At 38.3% G+C, this 24,440-nt stretch overlaps 4 protein-coding genes across 9 annotated transcripts; 2 read left to right on the top strand and 2 right to left on the bottom strand.

The window, feature by feature from the left end:
* The first annotated feature begins 1,850 nt into the window (after positions 1-1,850).
* Positions 1,851-10,813, top strand: tmem71 (transmembrane protein 71). Of its 5 annotated transcripts, XM_027020854.2 has the most exons (11): positions 3,572-3,692; positions 3,976-4,026; positions 4,115-4,160; positions 4,532-4,741; positions 5,931-6,121; positions 6,200-6,379; positions 6,480-6,549; positions 6,694-6,752; positions 6,928-6,977; positions 7,305-7,371; positions 10,721-10,813. In XM_027020854.2, exons 1-10 carry the CDS (start codon positions 3,677-3,679, stop codon positions 7,326-7,328), a joined length of 897 nt encoding a protein of 298 aa, XP_026876655.2. In that variant the 5' UTR covers positions 3,572-3,676; the 3' UTR covers positions 7,329-7,371; positions 10,721-10,813. The 5 variants fall into 5 exon arrangements, with proteins under 5 accessions (XP_026876657.2, XP_026876656.2, XP_026876655.2 ...); XM_027020856.2 differs by lacking the exons at positions 3,572-3,692; positions 10,721-10,813 and adding an exon at positions 1,851-1,882 and having other exon boundaries at positions 7,305-9,918; XM_027020855.2 differs by lacking the exons at positions 3,572-3,692; positions 10,721-10,813 and adding an exon at positions 2,077-2,193 and having other exon boundaries at positions 7,305-9,918.
* On the bottom strand, positions 9,453-12,683 carry LOC113584119 (zinc finger protein 239-like). Its single transcript, XM_027020852.2, has 4 exons — positions 11,982-12,683; positions 11,792-11,895; positions 11,316-11,373; positions 9,453-11,235 (listed from the first exon to the last, which is right to left on the bottom strand). Exons 1-4 carry the CDS (start codon positions 12,226-12,228, stop codon positions 10,505-10,507), a joined length of 1,140 nt encoding a protein of 379 aa, XP_026876653.2. The 5' UTR covers positions 12,229-12,683; the 3' UTR covers positions 9,453-10,504.
* Positions 12,684-13,369: 686 nt separating this feature from the next.
* si:dkey-7l6.3 (zinc finger protein 239) lies at positions 13,370-16,237 on the top strand. The gene is made up of 3 exons (XM_027020862.2): positions 13,370-13,841; positions 13,933-13,999; positions 14,090-16,237. The coding sequence occupies exons 1-3, from the start codon at positions 13,527-13,529 to the stop codon at positions 14,914-14,916; spliced, it is 1,209 nt and encodes a 402-aa protein (XP_026876663.2). The 5' UTR covers positions 13,370-13,526; the 3' UTR covers positions 14,917-16,237.
* Positions 16,238-16,304: 67 nt separating this feature from the next.
* On the bottom strand, positions 16,305-24,162 carry gtpbp4 (GTP binding protein 4). Of its 2 annotated transcripts, none has more exons than XM_027020860.2 (16): positions 24,055-24,162; positions 22,868-23,038; positions 22,617-22,720; positions 22,304-22,440; positions 22,097-22,197; positions 21,762-21,854; positions 20,638-20,829; positions 20,195-20,260; positions 20,013-20,102; positions 19,031-19,141; positions 18,609-18,738; positions 18,314-18,414; positions 17,962-18,159; positions 17,712-17,792; positions 17,393-17,536; positions 16,305-16,804 (listed from the first exon to the last, which is right to left on the bottom strand). In XM_027020860.2, the coding sequence occupies exons 1-16, from the start codon at positions 24,100-24,102 to the stop codon at positions 16,652-16,654; spliced, it is 1,920 nt and encodes a 639-aa protein (XP_026876661.2). In that variant the 5' UTR covers positions 24,103-24,162; the 3' UTR covers positions 16,305-16,651. The 2 variants fall into 2 exon arrangements, with proteins under 2 accessions (XP_026876661.2, XP_026876662.2); XM_027020861.2 differs by having other exon boundaries at positions 17,712-17,777.
* Between the last annotated feature and the right edge of the window lie 278 nt (positions 24,163-24,440).

Below are 24,440 nucleotides of genomic sequence, written 5' to 3'. Positions count from 1 at the left end.
CTAAAAACAAAGCTCCAGGACCTGACAGTTTCCCTGTAAAGTTCTATGAATACTTTTGGCCAATTCTAGCTTCACTTTTTCACTTTTTAACAGACTGGTACTAGAATTTAGACAAAATGGAAGCACTGCCAACAAATCTGAATACAGTCATTATCTCTCTCCACCTAAACCAAATAAAGACCCCACACTACCCTCTAGTTACAGGCCACTATCACTTATGAATACTGATACAAAAATCATAAGTAAAGCTCTAGCCAAAAGAATCAAAACAGTAATCCATCAACTAATACATCCAGACCAAACAGATTTTATCAAAGGCAGATATTGCTCCACCAATATGCATAGGATGTTGCATAAAATTGAATATACCTCTCATCAAAAAATACCACCAGCAATAGTCACCTTGGATGCAGAAATAGCTTTCAATAGAGTAAACTGGAAGTTCTTATTCACTATGCTATGTAGATTTGGACTTGTAGAATCATTTATTAAATGGATCCATATTCTTTACACCACATAAGGCTTCCAATTATTAAAACAATAAGTAACAAACTTGATTGATGGACAAATTTGCCCCTTACACTCTTTGGAAGAATAGCTACAATTAAAATGCTAATATTACCTAAAGTAAATTATTTGTTTTCAATTATTCCCATCCAGTCCCTGCCAACCTGCTTTAAACCTTTGGGTACCATCATAAGTGGATTCTAGTGGAAAAATAAATCACCTAGAATCAAACTCACAACATTACAGAACTCTAAATATCTTCAATAAAATGGATAAAACACAATATATTAGATAGAATATGGATAGACATAGAAAAACATTATGGAGAGATATAAAATGTATCAGTCTATCAATCAAAAAACAGTCAAGTTTCAACAATTTGATGGTAGCCATGACATTAATAGCCTGGTGGAAATTCCACAAGATACACTCCAAACTCACACAATCTATTCACTCTCCCATTTGGAACAATCTGGATTTTACCATCCACAAAAAATATTAAACTTTACATCTTGGATAGAAAAAGGCATCACACATCTTAAACACATTTATCATAACACTACTTTCATGTCACTTCCACAACTAGCCCAAAAATATGATATAGAAAGCACAATAATACATAGAATACATTACATTACACATAAGATATTTAAAAGGGGTTTCATAAGTTCAGCAATCTGTACATACTGTACTCAAAATACAATTGACAACTACATTCATGCCATGTGGCAGTTCACACTGGAAAGAAAATAAGCAAATTCATTAAGGAAATCTAAATACGGACCAGGGGTGATATATAGTAATAAAAAAGAAAGTTTTGTCATCAAAGGAGAAACCAGGTCAAATAACTGAGGTAAGACATTTTTTAAACTGTTTATTAGTGTGATATTCATATTTTTGTTGAAAAAGCTAAATAACGTTTTGAACTTCAAACATCTGCCAAGCTTTATAACTTCTTTTTACAATGGTGTCTTCAGTCAGCATTTCTTGCATGATGTTGTAAAGAGTTTTTTGTTTTATAAAATATCTGTCATATTTATTTACATCTTTATTGTCCACCTAAATGCTAATTCAGTGTTCAGCCCATTTTGTTCAAATTTGGGTTAAAATTTTATTTAAATAAACATACTGGTGGTAGGGACTCTCTCTCTCTCTCTCTCTCTCTCTCTCTCTCTCTCTTTCTCTCTCTCTCTCTCTCTCTCTCTCTATATATATATATATATATGTGTGTGTGTGTGTGTGTGTGTGTGTGTGTGTGTGTGTGTGTGTGTGTGTGTGTGTGTGTTTGATGCTGCCTTTTAATACCATTACTTATTTACCATTACATTTTACTTCACTAATTTAATTTGTATTTCCACTGAAATTTGAATTCAAGGTAAGACAGACTGGCTATTGCCCTTTATAAAATACTGATACTGTGATTAATAATGTTTTAGTATTGCCCCTTATAGTAGTAAACAAGTATCTAATTAGCACTTGTATATGACAGTGTGTGTAAAATATGAATTATGAACTAAAGGACCTGTCACACGTAGGGAAGCCCCTACTCGGTGATTTCTATACACCATAGCAGCCCAGTACTGTAGAGCAGAGCTGTGGGCGTAACTAAGTGGTTTGTTTTCTTTGATTTGCTTGACGTTCTTGAAGTGAATTTAGAGCTCTCACCTCCGCTTGGAAAAGACACTCGTAAGTTGGACTGAAATCGTTATTGCTTTGTTACTGTGCCAAAGACGTGTCGATTTATATTCCCGTGGAGAACTGGTTTTGCTGAAATGTTTTACTTTTCATTTTTCGTTCGCGTTGTAGTGTGTTTCGTTGAAGCTTCTGAATATTGTTCTTGTGGCGATATCACCATTTCTCTTCAAAATGATATAATCACCTACTGTCTGAGATTAAGTGGATTTTCTAAATTCAATCATATAGAATTAACTAACTGTATTATCTGCGCTATTGTTTTGACCTTTACGTCACCGTTTTCCAGGCTACTGTCAAAATACTGAAATTCGTTTGAGTAGGCCGTTAAGTGTTATTTATCTTTTGAAGCCTACGGTAATCAACAACTGACAGGATAAAGACAGATCGAGGAACATAATAAATGCATGATGCAATTATTTTCTGTACACTTGATACCTCGAACATTCCCTCAAGTTCTTCGACAGTGTCGATCAGTTTTGTTCAAAACATTGGGTGGCTTTCACTTTACAATGAGTTGTTTTAATAACGACATTTGCTATTATCTTCATTGTTAAATAATTCAGCAACTATTATTTCTGTGCATTTTTCGCGTGTTTGTACTGAATACAAACAGATTGTTCAGTTAAATCGATGCTGGGGTTATTTCAAGTTGAAGAATTAACGAATGCTGTCCAATTTCCCTTGATCTCTTCTCTATTTTGGATGTAGCGCTCTTGTTCGTAGCTAAAATAGTACATTCAATACTCAATAAATGCACTATTTTAGTTTCTTTACGTTTTGAAAACGCCACCGAGCGTCTAGCGTTTTACCTTATTTTAGACTTTTATTTAGACGATTAAAGCAATGATTTGGCAGTCAAAAATATTTGATTGGCTCCCATATTATGCGTAATTAGTGTGTTGGTTTTTTGGAGTGATGCTAAGGTTTCACCATAATGCTCCTTAACACTGGAACTGAATTCATTAAAGTACATTCTGAACAGACTCTCGCGTCTTTTCCTGTTCAAATAAAAACAGAATTTCCCTGCCATGTGATTACTCTGAGGACATATTTATACTATTACAGAAGTGTACGGATCGTTCATTTTCACTTTTCCTTTGTTCATGTTGCGTGAGCGGTCTAACCACACAGTGCATCTGTTTTAGGCAGCCTGGTTACCACTGACCAATTCACTCTCACTCTCATGTGAACACACACACACACGCGCGCACAGCTTTAGTCTTATCTCCACTCTTCTCCAGACTGCAAACAGTTAACAGGAAGTATAGTAGGATTCTACTGTCTCCTCCCATTTTGCCAGCATCATCGGTGTATTTGTCAGCCCCATACTAACCCTCCTCTTTCCTCTTTTCCTTCCTGCTTCCTGCTTCTCCTCTCCCTCGCCCTTTTCCCATCCTGGGCTTCTGTTCCTCTGGCATTCTCCTTTTACACAGTGTTATATTTTATATATTGAAGTATCTGCTTCCTTTCCATAATGGATTGTGTGATAAGTGAGACAGTTTACACGTCAGAAAATACTCATATATTTTAAAGGGGGGGGGGGGGGTTGAATATGGTAGGCTCTTCTGTGTAAACGTGTGTGCTTGTGTATTCATGCATGTGTGGTGGGAGTATCTTGAACGTATGGTTTTAGATAAAGTTGGTCAAGTTTGCAATAGTGTGTCTGTGAGTTCCTCGGATAGCGTTATTCTGATACATATGTGGAACTGTGTATGCTTGACTGTGCAAGCATATATGGCTGTGTTTACCTGTAGGTGTGTTTCTGTTTTGCAGGCTGTACAGAATTGAGAGCAATGGCTTCATTTTTCCGAGGAGTTATTACAAGTTAGTATGACATCATCATCTGTCTCTTTCTGTCTCTCACACATAAATATATTTTATACACTTTGCTATATGTTGGTATTGATTTTAGGTTCACCGGTAAAGACCACGATGCAGGAAGACCAAGCTTGCTACAGGTCTGCAGATTTTATACACTTTGATCTATGTTAATATTTATTTTAGGTTCACCTGTAAAGACCACAATGCATGAAGACAAAGCTTGTTACTGCAGAGTGTCTGAGTGTAGAGACTGGTAGAGAGAGATTCTATGTTGTAGTGAAGTACAACAAAATACAATATTTTTGGACAAATGTCCATCAGCTGATCACTACAATTTTCAATATCTCTCTACATCTTTTACTACAGTACAAACCAGTTATCACCTGGAATCTCATATATATATATATATATACACACACACACACACACACACACACACACACACACACACAATGACTGCATGTGTTATTAGATATTTATGTTTAATATTTTTATTTCTTTCCCTCAGTTTTGATACATCCTTCTTCTCCGATTCCTCCTACGAGTGTTTCTCCACCAATCCAGTAACAGGCTCAGTATGTGTGTGCCGGCGGAGTCCACGACTCCTTGCCAATGGTTACTATGTACTAACAGAAGACAGCATTGGGACTGATGATGAGGGTAACCTGACCTTCACTCCGACACAGACCAACATCTCCTACAAAGAAAACCTTATCCGGTCAGTGAGAGAGAGAAACGTCCTATATATGAGTTTGACAGAGAGAGAGAAGGAGGGAGTGATGAAGGTGAAGTTAGAGTCAACATTTCTGAAAGAGAACCTTGCTCTACAGGTGAACCACAAGAGACATAGTACCTTTATGCTTTCTTCCAATTGAGACCACAGCATAAATATTCTGCTAACACTGTTAACTAAATACTATATGCTTTATGCCTGTGTTTGTGACAAGGTCATCAGTGAGATTATTTGCTAAACCAGCACTAAACTTGGTTTATCAAGGACAATCAGTACTGCATCACATGAGTCCTGTTCTCAGAAAGAAAATAAATTACATTTCTGTACAACAGAATTTAATGCATTAGCTCAGTGTAAAGAAGTTCCTTGAGCTCATATCTGCAACTTCTAAAGGGAATCATTTAAAGAACTTACATCATATCTTAAAAATGGTCATCCATTCTGCATGACTAGAATCCCATGCAGACAAGTCAGGCATGTCAGATTACATTAGTAAGAAAAGTGCAGACTGACTATTTTAGAGAATAGGATAAAAGAAGATTGTGTGTGTGCACATGTACGTGCGCCTTGATCGGTTTATTCTAGATGTGACTGTTGTATCTCATGAATTCCTGCTTTGTGATGCTGCTTGTATTCATGTGTAGCTCATGGCTCTGATTGCTAAGTGGCTAATGTGTTTGTATAATATAATAAGTCTTTTGCAGACATTTTCTCTTCTCCTCATAAAATCCATCTATATACAGATCATAGAGCTTGATTAGTAGTCAGGACATAGATCTGAAATAATTTCAGTAGTCTACAGTATATACCAGTGGTAAAGTGTAGTATAAGCATACATATAACACAAAGTCATTGTGTTTTCAAGAAAGACAATTTTCAGCATTTGGCATACACTCTTGTCCAGAATGATTTACAGATATGCTTTGTATGTTCTATCAAATACATATCCTCATGTGAGAACAGATAGGTCAGTGTTAAGAATCAGACTAAAGCCCTGGCTAGAGTAGAAAAAATAAAATAGTAAAATATTTTGTTCCACTTCTAGTTTTATTAAAATAATAATAGGTTCTCTAAGAAAAATAATGTTTTTGTCTAAGACAATAAATATGTACTAACTTTACCAGTACTAATAAGCTCTATTAATTAAAGTTGCTATGACTGTGTGTGTTTGCAGAATTTTCCGTCGAAGGCGGAAAGTCAGAAGTTCATTGGCCAGCCTTCTGAATGACGTCAGCCAGTCATGTCAGTCATGGCTGGGGGGGAGTGTCTTCAGTAGAACAGACTCCACTACTGTGGATGAAGTATCATCAAGGTTAGATGATACCAACAGCACTGAAAATGATCCACCCATTTGTTTTACATATGGTAAGGGCTCATTTTATTAAAAGCTTTGAACAACTTTTATTTTTTTTAGAGAGAGAATAATATCACGTTGTTTTACAGATCCTACAGAAACTCATCCTCCTCCAGACAAACAAACATTTTTGGAAGAGGAGGAGTCTCAGTATAAAGTTTACTCTGCCGATGAGCAGCCTAGCCAGTCTTTGACTGGCCTGCTGGATGTCCCACCACCTACAGAATCTCTCTATAACAGTCATTATCCACCTACCAACCAACCCTCAGGTAAGAAGAGATTTTAAATGTACAGCTCCACAGTACAGTTTAATTGATTATTGTTATTTTCACAAAGATTTACTGTAATGCTGATTTATCATTTTTTTAGATGGAATGATTTTTAAAGCCCTTCTCCTCTTCATCCTAACACTCTGTCTCTGTGCCACTGTGTTCTCCAGGTATGATAAGGGAAATTCCTGATTACTGTGATTATTTATGATTTCTGTATTAAATTGTAGGTACTGGGATTTGTATAGTGTTTTCTGACAGTGTTTGATGAAATTGTTTCTTGCTGATAATGCACTGATGTCAAATCCTGACAGATGTGTGATGGAAGGAATTGCTGTGGTAGTGGCCATCGTTTATCTCATCTCATCAATATGTGAGTACACATACACACATGTTCATCACCACATGCGCATATTATTTTTACATGTATGAGGTATTACCCCAAAACTAAACTTAATCCCAGTCTTAAATAATTTCAGGAAAACACACACAATACAGTACAACAGCTTCAGACTTCAGAAAATGAAACTCTGTGCCAACTCTCTTAGGTAAATGCAAGTCTGGAACAACAGTGCGATGGAGTCAAACCAAGACTGAGGTGAGTTATTATGGTCAATGGTCAACTTTGGTTTGGGAGACTTTGGTTTGGTCTAGTTAAGTACAGTGGTACCCGACACTGGGATCAGTTTTCCTCAACAAATAAATTACCAAGTATAATATTTTAGTTTCATTGGCTTAATTGGGTTCTCTTTATCTAATATTAAGACTTTGTAAGAATCTGATGTTTAGGTCATAGTGTTTTAGGTCATATTTATGCACAAGTATTGAAAATTTTAAAGGGTTTAGAAACTTTCAAGCACCACTGTACAAATAAGGTATATACCTTGGCGAAACTGTTCAAACAGAAATTTTGTTTTTCATATAGGATATCACCTCCAGAAATGAGTGATGAAGAAATGCGTGTGGACAAAATTTCACAAAGGCAAATGCATGTGCGTGTGCATGCACACACCAACACACACAAACACACCTGAATCTGTGTGTGAAGTTGAATCTGAATGTGAGGACACAAGTTTGTGTCAACACTTCATTATTCTGTAGTAGCCGAAGTTCAGATCACGCGGATTATTATAGTAATTTCTTTAATGTTGAATGCATAATGTCTCCCTTTCATACACCATCCTTTTCTTTTTATTAGTCTACTTGGTATCCACATATTTCAGGGTGTTTTTATTAACAGTTCCCACTGCAGAAAAACAAGTTTTCAAATTAGTAAGGCATTCCAAGTAAAGGAAAGGACCTGGCGATGCGGTGAGCACATTAGAAGCAGGCAATCAGAAAAGATATAACTTATGTGTGTAGAAATTCAAATCATGACTGGCACTCAGTTTTTATAATTCTTCACAGCAAATGGTGTTATAGTGAAAGCTCCCTCGAGTATATGCAAATTAGTGCGTGTACTACATTTGTACTATTGGTATAATTTTGTTAATGTTATTACTTCTTGTTGGTACTGTTAACTTGTATATAATCTAATCATCCTGGTTGTTTGGATTGTTCTCTGGGTCAGGTATTCAGAGTTTAAAGCAAATCAATTATGACCTTTTTGTGCACACAGTGACATCAATAGAAATAGAAAAAAAATAGGCTGTTGCTGCTTTGACGACATGGTAGTGTTATAAGCAGGCCACCTTCAACAAACATGACTTAATGTGAGTTCAGAGCTTAGTGCAAGCGTTCTGTAATGTGGTGTTAATATAATAAACTCAGTTGTAATGAGCTCAGCAGATTATTTGAACTACCGATCTAAATTTTGCTGTATGGTGAGATCAGCACAAACTTTATGTATTTTTAATGTATTTTAATGTATTGATTGGGCTTTCTTGACTTTGGCAGTAACCATTTAAAAAGATCCATACATTTCCAGAGATATCTGGTCAATTAACTTTATTTAAGTTAAAATCAGAGGGAAACAACACAATGTAAAATTGTCATAGCAGTTCAATTTCACAGTGCCACCACATGGATCACAATAAGCTTATACTCTTTGTTGTTTGCATTTTGCCATTTGTGCTTTAAATGAAATTTGCGATAGTGTAAAATGGCAAACTTTCCCCTTTAAATGAGGAGTGATATTGGGCCTAAAATCAGTGCCAGCTTTCCTGTGGATTGGTAGTGCATATTGCTTACTGCTCTTAAGTGCCTTCCCCAATTCATTCTTGGGGACTCAGCTGAGATCTGAACCTGAAGTCTGGCTACAGGGTGCACCTCCCTAGTACTATGGTGCTTTGAGTTTGTGCTGAACTATTGAATCACTACAAGAGGGTATGACTTCTGTTCTGTTACATGTAAATTCTGTTACATGGTCTAGCCTTTCTTTAATATTTTGAGACATAGTTGCTAGTGCTGCATAGTGCAAACTAGCTTGTTTAACAGGATTATAGACCCAATAAACAAATATTACAGTGAGCCTTTGAACAAATATTTAAATATTTGGGTGCTATTGAACAACAGAATTGTTGGATGCTTGGAAAGTGCCTGTATAAGCTTAAAAACAAACAAGCATAAAAGTAACTTACAATTTATGGATTTAAAGACTGGTTTTGAGTAAATGAGTAAGAAATTCTGGACATAAGGACACTGAGCTGTTAAATTTAGCATGAAATGCAAAAAGAAATTTATCAGCATATTTAACTTGATTTTTAAAATAATAATCGCTTAAGTCAGTAAGGAACAGCACTCATGTGATGACTATGTTGGTGTGATAATGAATTATCAGTCAGTCTTCATGGCCCGCAGGACATGAATTATTAAGATGCATTTAGCTTGTATTTAAACCCTACATTATATACCAAGGGCATGTTGTTTTGTGACAGTGAATGTGAAGTAAGCAGGCAAAAATAATTTTTAATGGTAAGTCACCACTGGCACTGCAATTTAGTCGAAGAACTGGAAGTAATACACATCCAGGAAGCTTGTCTAAAGTGTTTTACCATACATGGACAGTGTTTAAATACTTTAAAAAGTGTCAAACCAAGACAAATGCTTTTAGGTGAAGACTTTGTTACATTGAACACATTGTTTGAAGAAGAATGGAGTGACTTGGCAAGTACCCAAAAGAGTACTTGAGGTTTTGCGAGTTGCTTATGGGGAAAGCAGTCAATGTGCCCTGTGACCTGCAGGCATGATGGTACCTACCAGGGGCCATAACCACTGAACTGCCAGTGCTGTAATACATGAACTAATTTGCTACACATGCATGAATATATTCCCACTGCAATTCTCAATTTGGGATTAAATGCACTTAATTCAAATTTAACCTTAACTATAGATTTTACTTAGCTGGCACATTTATATTACAGTGATAGTAGAAATAGAACAGCTGTCTATAAATATGTAATAAATTTACATAGTTTGTATGGTGCATTTGTACACAGAATTTTGCAAAATCGCAAGTGTTTTTACCAGGTATTTTATGTATTTTTACAATGGGTCATGAAATGCAGAATATAATTCTCAATAAACTAATTTGATAACCATCTTAGTTTTCATTTTTCTCCATTTTAATATAATTCAGACGATGAGCATGAAAATGTAACTTAAGTATGAACAGTACTAGCAAGGAGTCAGCCATCAGAAGTATACATTGCAAATAAATTTTACTGTAAGTACACTGCAACTATAACAAAATATACTATCACAAATTAAATAGGGAACCTTTGGACAGTACAGTTCCAAAGTTTCATGTTATTTGAATTTTTCTTCCTAATGTATTTTATATATATATATATAAAATTTATATTTATATATAAATATTTATATATATATATAAAAACAAAGATATTTTAAAAAATTAATCAAAATTAATTTTTCAATTATCACAGACAAGACAAGGATAGAAGGTTTAAGGACAGGAACATTCTTGGCTACTCAATAGTGTACACAAGAAGAAAAATGTTTACAAACATTTTGCAGACTTTACCCATATGATACAAATACGACTTCTGTCCCATTAATCCACCACTCAGCATGCAGTATGTGTGTGTGTGTGTGTGTGTGTGTGTGTGTGTGTGTGTGTGTGTGTGTATATATATATATATATATATATACACACACATGCATACCTCAAGTCACTGTGGGAGGAGGATGATGACGACTTTGGTGGTTTCTGAGCTGTGCATTTGAGATGAAGGTTTTTCCACACTTTATGCAGCGGAACCCCCGCTGACCTGTGTGGATGGTGAGGTGCACCTTGAGTGATCCTGACTGGGCAAAGCCTTTTCCACAGTGCGAGCACCGGTAACGCCTTTCACCTGTGTGCACACTCTGATGCCGCTTCAGGTTGCTGGAGTCTGAGAAACGTTTCCCACACTGAGCACAGCCGAATGGCTTCTCGCCCGTGTGGACGCGCATGTGGGTCTTCAAGGTCTTGAGAGATGCAAGTGACTTCCCACAGAATGGACACACAAACAAACTTCCAACCCCAGACCCTGACCCTGTCTCCGCAGCAACGACTGGAAGTGAACTGTGGATAGGATGGGATGTCTGTGAATTCTGTGTGTGAGGTGCATGTTCTGCCCCAAGCAAAGAATATGGCACGTCTGGTGTGTGTGTATCACCTGTGTTGTGTGCTGATAAAGGGTCAGAAGTCATAGAATAAGAGCATGCAGGTGTGAGATTGTGAGTTTGATTATCAATTGTGTGTGTGTTGTGTGTGACTGATTCTGAGAGTGTATGCACACTAGGTTGGGAGTGGTCCACTGCCTCTACTCTCTGTCCAAATAGGTTCGACTCATCCTGCTCCTCGCTTCCTATTGGCTGGATAATCTGTTCGTCAGTGACAGACTGCTCATCCTCTGTAAAACAATCAAATTAATAAATTAACACATTACCATCTTGTAATCACCAAATATCGTGTGTTTGTGCTTTTTCTTACCCTGTGTCTGGAAGTTACTGCTTTCCCCAATCAGAATGACATCACACTCCTCTTTTGGCTGTGTAGACATAAATTTAAACTAGTAAACAATCAAATTAGTGAGGTGGTTGCATGCACCTAACCATAGCACTAGATTAGATCAGAAGTATCCATTTCAAATGCAATTTGCAATTCTGGATTTTTAAAGTGCTGGTAATTAGTTCTAGCAAAAGGAAGCATGGGAAATCTATAGTACCTGGACAACCTGGGCTGTGATGTATGTATCATACAACACGAACTACCAGCAGTTGGCAAATACAGAACCTTTTCATAACTTTGTTCACAGGACTAAAAAGGGAACCGTACAACTAGGCCTGACATTCATATTATTTGCTGGTGAAAGTAATAGTCTGTAGAAAAATGAACGTGTTGATATAAGAAAATGTTGATGCCAGCGATTTCCTGTTTCGGAGGTACAAGCGCAGCCGAGATCACACCTGTGCTTGAGAGGCAGTCGGAGAGGACTGGATTTCCGTATGAACGCGATCTGTTCCTGCTGAATCGCAGCTTGGCTCCATCTCCACGCGACATCGGGGTTCACCTGACGACAGTAATTAATCATTCCGAGAGCTGAATACAACTGGCAATTTTTCATTAAACATTACCTATTGTAAAACGTAAACTTACAACGCTTTGCTCGTTCAAGACAAACGTAGCTGCCAGCGGAACGTTGTGCATTTTCACGCGCCACTCGCAATTCAAGGGCGTGCAGTTTTCTTCGTAAACCCTCGTTTTCTTTTTCCCTACGTGAAATCTCCAAGCGCAGGACCGCATAGCCATCCTCCACGAGCTCACATATTTCCGCCACCGCAGCGTTCGCGAGAACCTCCATAATGGACGCCAACTGCGAATGGAAGCGTGAAGACTCAGACATGGCGCGATCTTAGATCCCAGGGAAATGTCTAGTTAATCGAAGGGTAAATTTTAATTTCGTTTCACACGCAAGACATGAATGCCTAACCTTTTTCTAGAACAATGTGAAGCTAGACCCAATAGAAAGATTGACTTCCGGTCACGTTCAGCAAAATATTTCAAAATAAATATTTGGGGAAAACTAATAAAGTCATTTGAGAAGAGATTAAATAATTACAAAGACAACATTTATGTGCATCGTCATCAGTATGAACTTGGAACAAAGCAGCCCTTATGTGATATACTTCACTGCGGAATATGTTAAGAATGAACCACAACTTTAATCAGTGTTGCTATGAAAATAACAAATTCGACTCTTGTCACATTGTCTGCTTGCCACAGAGATGAAAACTACTTGATTATGTATAATGTATTGTGTAGTAATATACATGTATGTTATTTAACATCAGGCCGCCTTTGGTAACAGTTTATTAAGTCTTGGAAAGTATTTTAGTGGTTGTGTTCACGGTGCTTTCTGTCATTGTTTAGTAGATATATAATAAAGCATTTTAAAGGCCTTATTAACAACTATGTGACATATATTCTTTTGATGTCTTAATTACCTCCCAGTCATGTCGGTGCCATATTTACTCTAAAGTTAAAGTTACTCAATTTGCAGTTTAAGCCTTCAGTGCAATTATGACTCACCTAACTTAAAAACATATATTTATAAAAAATATATATATTTACTAGACCGCGCATTTTGGCCTAAATTAAATATATTCAACTGTAACATTAAATGTCCACATTGTGAAATTATAACAGAATTGATATAGCCGGGATTGTGCAAGCATTGAGAAAAACCAATTATAATAAAAGTGGACAATATCTTTCTGTAAACCGTTTATGTTTATGACTCATAAAATTCCAATTACTAGAGCGGTCAATTGGTCATTCCTGCTACAGGAGATAATACCTTACTGTTCTGCAGGGTTGAACTAACCATTCCAGTCTAGATTCTCATTTCCATCTAAGTAGGGTCTTGTTTCTATCCTGATTACCCGTCAATGTTTGTACATTTACAATTAATGATAGCAGATGACTTTTAGTTTAAAATAATCGAAGTAGGAGGATCCGGAAATAACACTAAATCGATAGCCTTTCACAATTTGCATCGTTTGGAACGGTTGAGTACTGTAAAATACCATAGACTGTTGCTTTTCAGGTAGTTCTACGGTTGGAGGTTCTTTCCATCCCGTCGGTCAGCTGTGACCTAAACTAAAGATACCGTGGTAAAATACTCGGCTCTAAGTGGAAAGGATGGCGAATTACCGGGCTTTTCACACCCAGCTCGCCACTATCATGGAGACCCTGACTCGGGCGGCAGTGACCGAAATCTGCGAGCTCGTGGATGATGGTTACGCAATTTTACACATTGAGATTTCACGGCATCAGAAAGAAAATGAAGAACTCAGACGGAAACTTCAGCTCATCGAGTCTATTGTGGCAGCGCGAGGATACAGTGATGAGACGTCGTCCCGTGATAGCCGATGTGACAGAGCGCTATGTGAGGCAACAGTGAGCAGAAAACCCTGTGGGAACCGAGAGTCATCGAGCCGTCGCACCCTGGTTGAGGTGAGAATTTTGTTTGTAATTGGGCATAAAACACGAACCATTAACATTGTCATCATTATGCTTGTTGATCATTTAATTGATGGCTGTACAGTCATGTGATTCAGAGGAGCGGGGACCCATCACAGTGCAGGTCAAAGAAGAAGGTCAGGAGCCACAAGGTACTGAGTCAACTTTGACCTCTTACCTGACCACAGTAATGAGGGGCCTGCCTGAGTCTTTTTTTTCTAACGCATACATTTCCTCCACAGATGACATCAGTGAGGCAGTTGCTGTGGTTACACACAATTCTCCCGATGAGGAGGTGATTGAGCTCTCAACAGAGGATGGCCCATCAGACACACACTCTGCAAATGATGACACAAACATGCACACACTAGCAGACCCACATTCCCCAGCCCCTCATACACACCCATTCACAGAAACACACTCAAATACTGAAGAGTCCCAACATTCCAGTGTAGATCTCACAGCCTCGGATGAACCCCTGTGTTCGTTCACCACACACACTGATGCACACACACTATCTGATATTCACACAGACAGAACGTGTCATGGTCATGCATTTCCAGATAAAGTGAGTGTGAAGAGGGAGTCTGCAGTGTGTGATGATGACTTGGACCTTGCTTTGGACTGGAGCACACGTTCCATGTGTAACACACTCTCTCACTCCCATGTCCCCTCCACTGGAATCAGTACAGACCCACTCACAACCCACAGTTCCCCTCTCTATGCTGCTCAGCATTTGGTCGCCATGGGTAATGTGGGAGGGCTAAGTCTGTTTGGGGGGCGGGGCTCTGTGCGAGGGAGTGGAGTGGGCAAGAGGCATTTTATCTGTTCAATTTGCGGGAAGAGCTTCACCACAGCACAGAGCTTAGACACACACACACGCATACACACTGGTGAGCGTCCGTATCGCTGTGAGCAATGTGGCAAACGCTTCACGCAGTCTGGTCACTTGACGGCCCACCAGACAGTTCACACCGGGGAGAGACCTTATGAGTGCACACACTGTGGCAAACGATTTGCTGGGAAACAGTATTTGCGCATACACACCAAGAAACACCACCCTGAGTAACGCACACACAAACAGAGGACTAAGACAGACACCACACACACACACATAAATACACATATATTATCACACAAATAAATGGGCATATCTTCACACTGCAAACAATGTTCATGCAGGCAGTTTTCTACACTAAATTCATTACACTAATTCTAACATTCTAAAAAATATATGGAAAACTATAAAAGGATTGAAAGCAAAAATAAATTAAGGGAGTATTTTGCCCAAACCTTTTAAGCAATTCTTGATGGTGAAAACCTTTTGAAGTAGTGCTCAAAAAATGATATACAGATGGACCTAGACCTTTACTGTCTGTACTCTGCATTTTCACAGTAGATCTGAGCAGAATAAGCTGGATTTGTTGTGTGCACTACACAGGAAGGAAGAGGACAAGAAATCCTGCTTCAGTTGTGACTTGCTAGAGGATGTATTTGAACATGTATCTGAAATCATTTTCCATTACCATTGCAGTGCTATCCAGGCAACAGAATTTTAAATCGAGGCTACTGGTATGTGGGGTTTCCTTTGTGAAAAGGTGATATTGTTTGACCACAAATTGGACAAGCAAAACTATGAAATTATAATATATATTTCAATAAAACCCTTATTTATTTTACTCATAAGATGGGTGGAAAAGGAGTCATTGACTAGTGTCACGTTTTTCAAGTATTTGCATGTTCTTGCATTACCACTATATGTGGTTTTAACTATGAACTGGACCATGTTGGGCTGTGAGGGTTGGTTGACACATTGCTGAAGCTGTTAAAGCTCAGGGAGGTTTATGTAGCTTACTACAGTAACGTATTGTCACTAATTAATTCAGCTTACCATCATCACAAAGGCCTTTCTTTTAATACGACACAAAACACTCTTCAGCTCCATTTTTGCTAGTTACTGTAGTAGTGTCTTTAGTTGATAAGAATTTCAGTTCAGTGAAGCAGATACACACCCTTACTTATAAAATTCCAAAATACGCTTTCAGTAAATTAGTTTGTCCTTGCCCTGATTTAAGACCTAATGTATCTCGTATTGTAACTAAATGTTACCCTCACCCTGGAGAAACAGCAGTTGTTTTAGTTACTTATTGTTAGAACATTTTATAATAAAACTGCTTTATTTGTAAGAGATATTTGTGTTTGGGTATGTTCCTCAAAGAACAGCATTAACGATCATATTTTGAAAAAATTTAGCTTGCCCGTTGTATCCTCGACTGGAGTAGTAATTGAGGACCCTTATAAAAACAGACTGCAAAACCTTTTTGTATTTTTAGCTGTGGGGCTGTTTCCATGACCAAAAAATCTAAAAGAAACACACCAAGAGTGTGTGTAATACTGAAGAACTACCAAATCAACAATTTTATACACAAATCTAGAACCACTCAACTCTACATCAGATAAGTTTGTCTGATTTATTGACTCATCAGCTGTTTGACACATTTATCTACTTCAACTCAAACTGCAGAACGCAGTTGCACTTGCAGACAGATGTACTGCATTAATCAACACATCAAAACCTTTACTCTTTCATATTGTCTTTTAATTCTAATGCTGGACCTGGAGGTGATGAGTTATTCATCCTTTTCCAACCACCTCTGATCAGGCGAATTTAAATACATTTTATATTTAAAATCACCACACTCATACATAGGTGTTGCTGAAATGTCCTTCTGAAAGGCTACAAGTACATAATTATTTGGAAAAGCAAAATTTATGACTACATTTATAAAAGAACGTGTGTCTGTTCACCGGCGGCTGGTGCTTCCAGATTTTCTTTTTCCTGCAAGCAGGTGTTTGGGTTTAAGGTTGAATATATGTCTATCTGACTCTCCCCTTCTGCTCTCCTTGTTCATCCCTTTCTGGGAATTCTTCATCATTGTCTTCACCTTTTTCATCATCTGGGGAAGAAGTACCAGACAGAAAATGTGATTAAGACAGATCACAAGCATACAAATGTGTACCAGCTGTAATCAGACTGATATCAATTTCCAGAATATTAATGTAGCTCTCTGCATTAGTCCAGAGGGGTTTAACAGATCTAGCAAGTCAGATGTCAAACCAAACCAAACAAAGTTCAAAATTCCACAACTATTTATCCAGAAGCATATCTGACTTCCCTCATTGCATATCTACAATTTATTGTATTTTGAACTTTATTTTACCAACAGATTGTCAAGAGATAGTGATGGGTTAAAAAGAGCTTGAAAACAGGACTCTTGCATGTAAAGTTCTAGCATGAGTGCAAACACAATGTCTAGGAAATGGCCTCTTGTACATTTCTTCAAGTAATGATGTGAAAAATGAGCTAGTCAAAGTGCCACGTGTTGTTGGGCAAAAGCTGCAAAATCCAGATTATTTTAGGCCTGATATCCACTGAAGACAATTTAGTGAACCCATCAGACTGAGGCCTTAAGAAAGTGGGTGATACTCTGGAGTATCACATTTTCTGATACATTTTGTTGAGTTTCATAAAATATGAGCAGTACCTTGGCATCTCTGATTCCGGATTGGTCACGTGGTGGTTTTGAGGCACTCTGACTGCGTGTGCGTGAGGTAGGTGGTTCAGACGCAGCCCTCTTCCTCTTCCTGAGTAGGGAGCGTGACCTCCGAGCTTGCTGTGCATAGTGGCTCTACAGCAAGCAAAGGTACACATTTAAAAAATTGCAGTAATTGACACATGCATTGGGTACTTAGCAAAGGGATGTACAAAAACAACAACAAAAACACTGCTAGACACACAGACAAAACAGAACTTCACACATCTCCAAACATGCATTGAGAGCAGACGGTATAAAGTGTTCTTACATTATCTTTGTCTGCCATTTCCAAACCAAGTTCCTCCATCTCCTTCTCCAAGGCTGTCCTCTGTACCTGCAGGCAACTGGACTAAATCAGTCAGAACACAGAAAGACATCTACCAGACCATATTTTTAAAAAATTTAGATTTTTATCCAAGCTTAACTGATCCAATGAAAAACTCAAGGAGTGATAAAAGAAAGAACACGCAGTTCTTTCTCCAAACTTCCTAAAGGCTAAAAAGTATGCAAGACTGTACCTTCTTGGCAGTGCGGGGCATTCTGGGTCCCTGCACAGCTTTCTCTTTCGAAGCCAAAATCTTCAACTTTTTCTTCTCTCGAATCTGACTGGCAAGTTGCCGAATTTCTTGCATCTCCTCATCTTCACTTTCTTCATCAGAGTCATACTCGCCCGCTTGCTCCCGGAGCTCCTCCTCCTTTTCCAGCTCAGTCAGTCGCTGGGATGGGAGGGAAAGAAAGAACACGATTTCAAACACTTTAAATGTTAGGATTAGGTGACTGGGTTGTGTGTTACATCAGCCATACCAACACTCAATTTTACCCTACCATACAGCTAAGGTTGAATAATATTTCACTTGATCAAGTTCTTACCTTCATGATGCCAGGATCGATGTAGTCAGCAATGTTATGTCCTTCCCAGATCTCAGGAATCTTATCATGCTTCTCATCAGCATTCATCAAGTCCCAGTATTCTATATATACACACATACAGAGGTCTTGAATGCAGTAAAGCTTTAAATCTAATTTTAAGTGTTATAGTTCTGTGTATTAACATGATTTGCATTATAGGTGAATTCTATGTAATTATTCTGACGCTTAAGTGTATCCAAGTCTAAATGCCTTCTATGTCCTGTGTACATGAGTGCTTGTTTGTTTAATTAATTACTCTGCAGGTCAAGTGTGTAATCATCTCCAAGCTCCATCTCCAGGTCTCTCTCCAGTTTACGTTTTGGAGGGTCTACCTCCATTGTCTTCCTATGAAGCACTGCCCCCACAGGAATGAATGGAGGTCTTTCCTAACAAATTGAAAGTCATGCATTTAACCTCTTAATAGATTTCAGTCACTCAATAAGATTCAAAACAGCAAACTCTTACCTCAGGTTTGAACCATTTATTTATATATAAAGAGACTGCAAAAATGTCATTTAATTGAATGAAGTTTTAAAAACCCTCAGACCCTCACAGTCCTTTGCTAGGCAATTTGATTTTTACCATTCTCTAAAACTTCACCAGTGCCACTATTGCACTGCTGTACACTCATTTATCTGACCTGGCTCTGGAGCCTGTTAAGGCCATGTGTATGTGTACCTTCTCATCTCTCTTGGCTGGCATGGCAAGGTGGAGTCTATTGAGGACATCATGGACTTTTTTCCCTTTCATCTTTGTGTCCACACGGTGGGCCAGCAGCCTATCACATGCCTGAAATACACAAAATCACCTTTAACAATCAATGAAAAACTTAAGGACTTACAATATTATAGAGCTCAGAGTAAATTCTGCTGCCTAACTATGCGGATCTAAGGGCTAAAGTAGAGCTTGCATGCATTTATCAAACTCACAGCACTGAGAAATAAGAACCTATTTTACCTCAAACAAATTTAACGTTACTGATACCATCTATGTATTCTCACTGAAAATAACAACTTACTACTAGGCTCTGAGGGCATGTTGTGTATGCCCAGGATTTATTAGGTATGATGCACTTATAGCTTTTACATGTTTTGCACTAGGTATCAGCGTTGATCCCTGTATTTCAGCAGTATTCTAGTTCAGTGGTATCTGAACTCCGACCTACTGTACTGGCTAGGATACATTCTATGAGTAAATGCCAATGCACTTTGTAAGTCACTCTGGATAAGAGCATCTGCTAAATGCCAAAAATGTCAATGTAATTGATAGCATTTATGACATTCAAGGCAGATATCTAGTTCTGAAATGCTGACACATGCCTACATGTTTTTGTTCCATTTAGAAGAGGATAGTCACATTAAAATTACAAAAGAGTAGTATTTTTGTACTTTCAGTAGGATAAATAGTTAATTTATTACAATCACAAATAATCATTTATGATATCCATTCAAAGTACTGAATTTTGCGCAATTTGTTTTTACATTTGGTGCACAATCATATTGATATGATCAAATTGGTGAACAAAATTCTGACACCTTGGCCCCATAATAGTAGTGTTAGTCTTCTTGTAGAAATAAAACAAGGGGACATTCAAGAGACGCTACCATGATCTAATTCCCATGGTTGAATGAATGAACACGCGCACAACACACGCACGCACCTCCGTTTTGACCTTCATTACTCCCTCCTCTGTCAGAGTGCTGGTCTCAATCACTGGGATCCCTTCAGATGAGATATCTGCAAAGATTTTCTACACATACACATTTCCTAAGATTATTTTTCTTACCCAAACATTCTAAAACTAGAAGATAATTCTAAAAAGGACAGTGAGGTTAAACTCACCTGGCTCTCTTCTGACAGTTCACTGATCATCTTCACGTCACATTTATTGGCCACAATGATCAGAGGCTGCAGTAATAACAAATCAGTTTCATAATTTTAAATGTAATCGTGAAAATGATGTCCATGATGATGTTTATTATTATTATTATTTATATCCTGACATATGATTCTCTCTGTTCATACAATATTGCTGAAAATGATAAGATTTATAAGAATTTCAAATTAAAAACTTTGGGTTTTCCATTTCACAATTCCTGCATATGCACAGTCATATTAAAAGCATCTATTGAAAAGGCGGCATTTTGAATTGAAGACATTTTTGTTAGTTCTCAAGACTTTGTATTCTTCGTCTTTTTTTAAAAGTAGCATTTTTATTGGGGAAAAAACATGGAGACTGATACTGTTGTGAAGCTATTTGTGAGTGTGTGTGTGTGCGCATGCACCTTGTTAGCAAACAGGGGTCTGATGTTTTTGAATAGTTCAAGCTGCTGTGAAAGTGTGTGTCCGCACTGCTCAGAGATGTCCATCACGTACAGCACAGCGGCCCGCAGGTGGGCCAGTGCTGTGATCGCCTGCATCTCGATCGTGTTCCGCTCCTCCAAAGGGTGGTCCAGGATACCTGGGGTGTCCAGTACCTACACACACACACAAAATTCTTGAGATGTGACTGTCACAAGAACCATTAACTATTTCCTTAAGAGACGCAATATAGTTTCTGACTAAACAACTAAACCTAATTCTAGTCATCAGCAGGTCTGACACACTGAAAAAGCATTTGACAGTATTGGACATGGAGTCTGTACAACTGTTCTAGACCAGGTGTGGCATTTGGGGTTGGGCCTCACACTGGTCAAAATCTCACATTAAAAGGGGCCCCCACACCAATGTGTCCAAATATTTCTCATAAATATGTGACATTCTTTTCAGCATTTTTAAAAATTAGTATTAGTGACTGGCCTTTCCATAGCTCTGTAAAGAGAATGCATGCCATTAGTTTATAGTGCTGAACATAGCAAACTAAACACTATAATCTCTGGTTGACATGCCACTGACTGCTGGTGTCAACCTACTACTACTACTACTAATAATAATAATAATAATATTTTTCTACTGCCTTCAACATGCACATTTTAACCAACTCTACATGGGAATATCACTTTGATGCAGATTCTTAGGAAAGTGGCTGTGCACAATTATTTTAATCCACCCCCTCCTAAGTCTGTTCATAGCTGCCCAATACAGAAGTTGTAGCATGCTTTTTACAATAATGGTTTCATAGTGTCGTCAATAATTGGATATTTTTACACATCCACTTGCTGCACTTAAACAAATGGGCTTGTGACTTATTTTCCAGAATATACCATGGAACCTTCCATAGCATTCAGAATCCACCTAATATTTATAACACAGACATCTTTCAGTAGGCATCCCTACAGTACGAGTACCTTAGCATGTCTGTTTTATGAAGAAAAAAAACTAGCAGATTAATTAGCAGATAGTAGACAAAACTATCTGTGAATGAATTGTGTACAAGCACCTAATTAACAGTTGAAAGGTTAAGACTCACCTGCCAGCGCAGGTACTTGTAATCCATGTGACCCACAAACAGAGATTTAGTGGTGAAGGCATATGGCTGTACGTCCACATCTGCACGGGTTACCTGATACCACACACGCACAAAGAAATGCAGACACGTCACCTTTATCACATAGGACCAAAGTATCTAACAAAACCATCAAACTCAATGTTCATTACCTATATAACATAGTCACAAACAGACACACAAAGGTATACCTCAACATCAGAAAATCTTTCTTAAGTCTTTGAAACAGTTAGACTTTTATGCCCATATGGGTAGCATACTTTATAATAGATCTATCTCTCTCTCTCTCACACACACACCTTGTTGATGAAACTGGACTTGCCAACATTGGGGTACCCACAGAGAAGCAAGGTTCTGGTGTTTGGATCAATCGTGGGTAGTCGAGATAAATGTTGGCGAACTGAAGCAAAAGAAAAAGTAATACATTTATGATTACTTATGCCAGTCATATGTTTCACAGAAAAAGACCTGAGTTTTAGTGTGAATGAGTATGTGGGCCTGGGTACCTTGCTCTAGATATTCCAAGCTCTGTTTCTGTCTCTTCAAGATGGTGCACATGCGTCCAAGTGCTGCTCGTTTCAGCTGCTTACAGCGATACAGTGAGTCCCCGTATTTCATCAGACGCACATAATCTTTAGCAACACTACACACACACACACACACACACACACACACACACACACACACACACACACACACACACACACACACACAAATTCTCTGTTTGGATAACTAGCTTCCATTTTAAAAGAGCAAGATCCTGCATCAAAAACATTATGGTCAGAAGGTTCTGGCTAATAACCATGAACTCCATCTTACTTATCAATTAGGTTCTTGGCAATGTTGATTTGACCCAGGGCCAGTTTGTAATGGTCCTTATCATATAACACGTTCATCAGATCAGCATAGAATGGGTGTATATCCTGAGAGAGAGAGAGAGAGAGAGAGAGAGAGAGAGAGAGAGAGAGAGAAGAAAGCAAAAGCAGGTTAAAGGAAGAGGGGGAAAAGAGTCACTAAGTCAAGCATCCAAGTGTGGATACCAATAACACGAGTTTAACTGTGTAACTCACATCCAGTTTTGGGAAGTCAGTGAGGATCTGCGTGAGGCGATCATGGTAATTCTGTTGTGTGAACTTGACCTTGCGCATGTAGAAGTGGCGGATACGATGGATTTGATAGTGTTTGTGGATCACAGTAGGGGTTTTGCGTTGTGTTTTGGACAGCGTCAAGTCTATAAAATCCTGCAGGAACAAACAAGACATTAGTCATGAGTAGGATGGTTCTCAAACAGCATACCTCTTTAGGCAGCCACCACTTGGCTAAGGGCACCAATTGCACTTCAATCATTTTATGCCAGTAGAAGACAAACAGAATCCTATATAAGAGTATACCACAATGGATCTCAAAATCATGTATGTTTTCTCTGCTCAAGCCTTTCATGAGCACTCCAGTCTGATTACAACAGCTCTGAGAAGAAACAGTCGATACACCGTAATTGGATGTAATTTCACAAGAATCGCCATGTACAATTTTGTACTAGTTCAAAACAAGCACATATTTCAGTAACATCATCCAATTAAATAATGATTGCAGTAGCCTAATCCATGCGTCCTTAGCTGGACCCAACATCAGTTCTGAACAATGACATCACGACTCCTGCTCCGGCCTGTCTGATGGCCGTGCTCCTCTGCGCTTTGGTTAATGCTCGTGGTCGGTATAAAAATAGACAAATTTAGCTAGCCAGCAACATTAGTTCCTACCATACCTGAACAAGCTAGCTAGCAATCTAAAAGGCCGTTAAAGGACCGCAGAACTTTGATTGGTAATAGGACCCCTGGATTGGTCTCTATACAATACTATGTATACTCTACAGGTAGCTACTATAGCTAAATAGCTAGCCAAGTACTGTAGCTAGCTAATTTTCTTTGCCGATCCTTTTTATAGGATCACAAGAAATCAAGACTTAATCACTCCACTTTAATCGCAATAAATTATTATGCCTTTTGTAAACAACTGTAGCTACAAATAACAAGTGGTAAGTTAAGTCTGGCATCCTCAAATGAAACAAGCATTAAGTAGCAGTAGCTAGGTATGAGGTAAGATTAGCAAGCTAGCGAGACAGCTAACCTAGTGAAGTTACTAACACGTGTCTATAGTGGACACGTTTTCGGTATCGCAACCACATTTGCAAATATGTTCATATAAAGTATATTAGAGTAAATTACACATTCGGATGTAACAAAGCAGAAACATGTACCTTGGCGGTGGGGACCACCATAATCTTTTTAAAGTTGTAGAGCGCCATGTTCGTAACACATGTGAGGTCCTCCCGTCTGCGTAGAAAGGGACCGAATCAAGTCGCCGATGCAGCGAGTTCTCAGCGCATTCGCCTTAACAGAACTGCCTTCCCGTTCTGTTCACACTGCCACCTCGCTGTCACAGCGAAAATATGTAATGTTCCGTGTTCATACATCAGTGTTTTTTGTAGCAAAAGTAGGTTGTGATCAATATTAGTCCTTTGGGTCTTATAACCCTTCGCTAAACGTATAAAAGAATATCAGAAAAATTACTTCTAAAAAGGAGAATATGAAAAATGCCCAGTAAATGTAGTAAATTCATAACTTTAAGGGCAGAAACGATTTT

Source organism: Electrophorus electricus, chromosome 7 (genome assembly GCF_013358815.1).
Source record: "Electrophorus electricus isolate fEleEle1 chromosome 7, fEleEle1.pri, whole genome shotgun sequence".
NCBI classification, from domain to species: domain Eukaryota; kingdom Metazoa; phylum Chordata; class Actinopteri; order Gymnotiformes; family Gymnotidae; genus Electrophorus; species Electrophorus electricus.
This window is presented reverse-complemented; position numbering and strand designations above follow the sequence as displayed.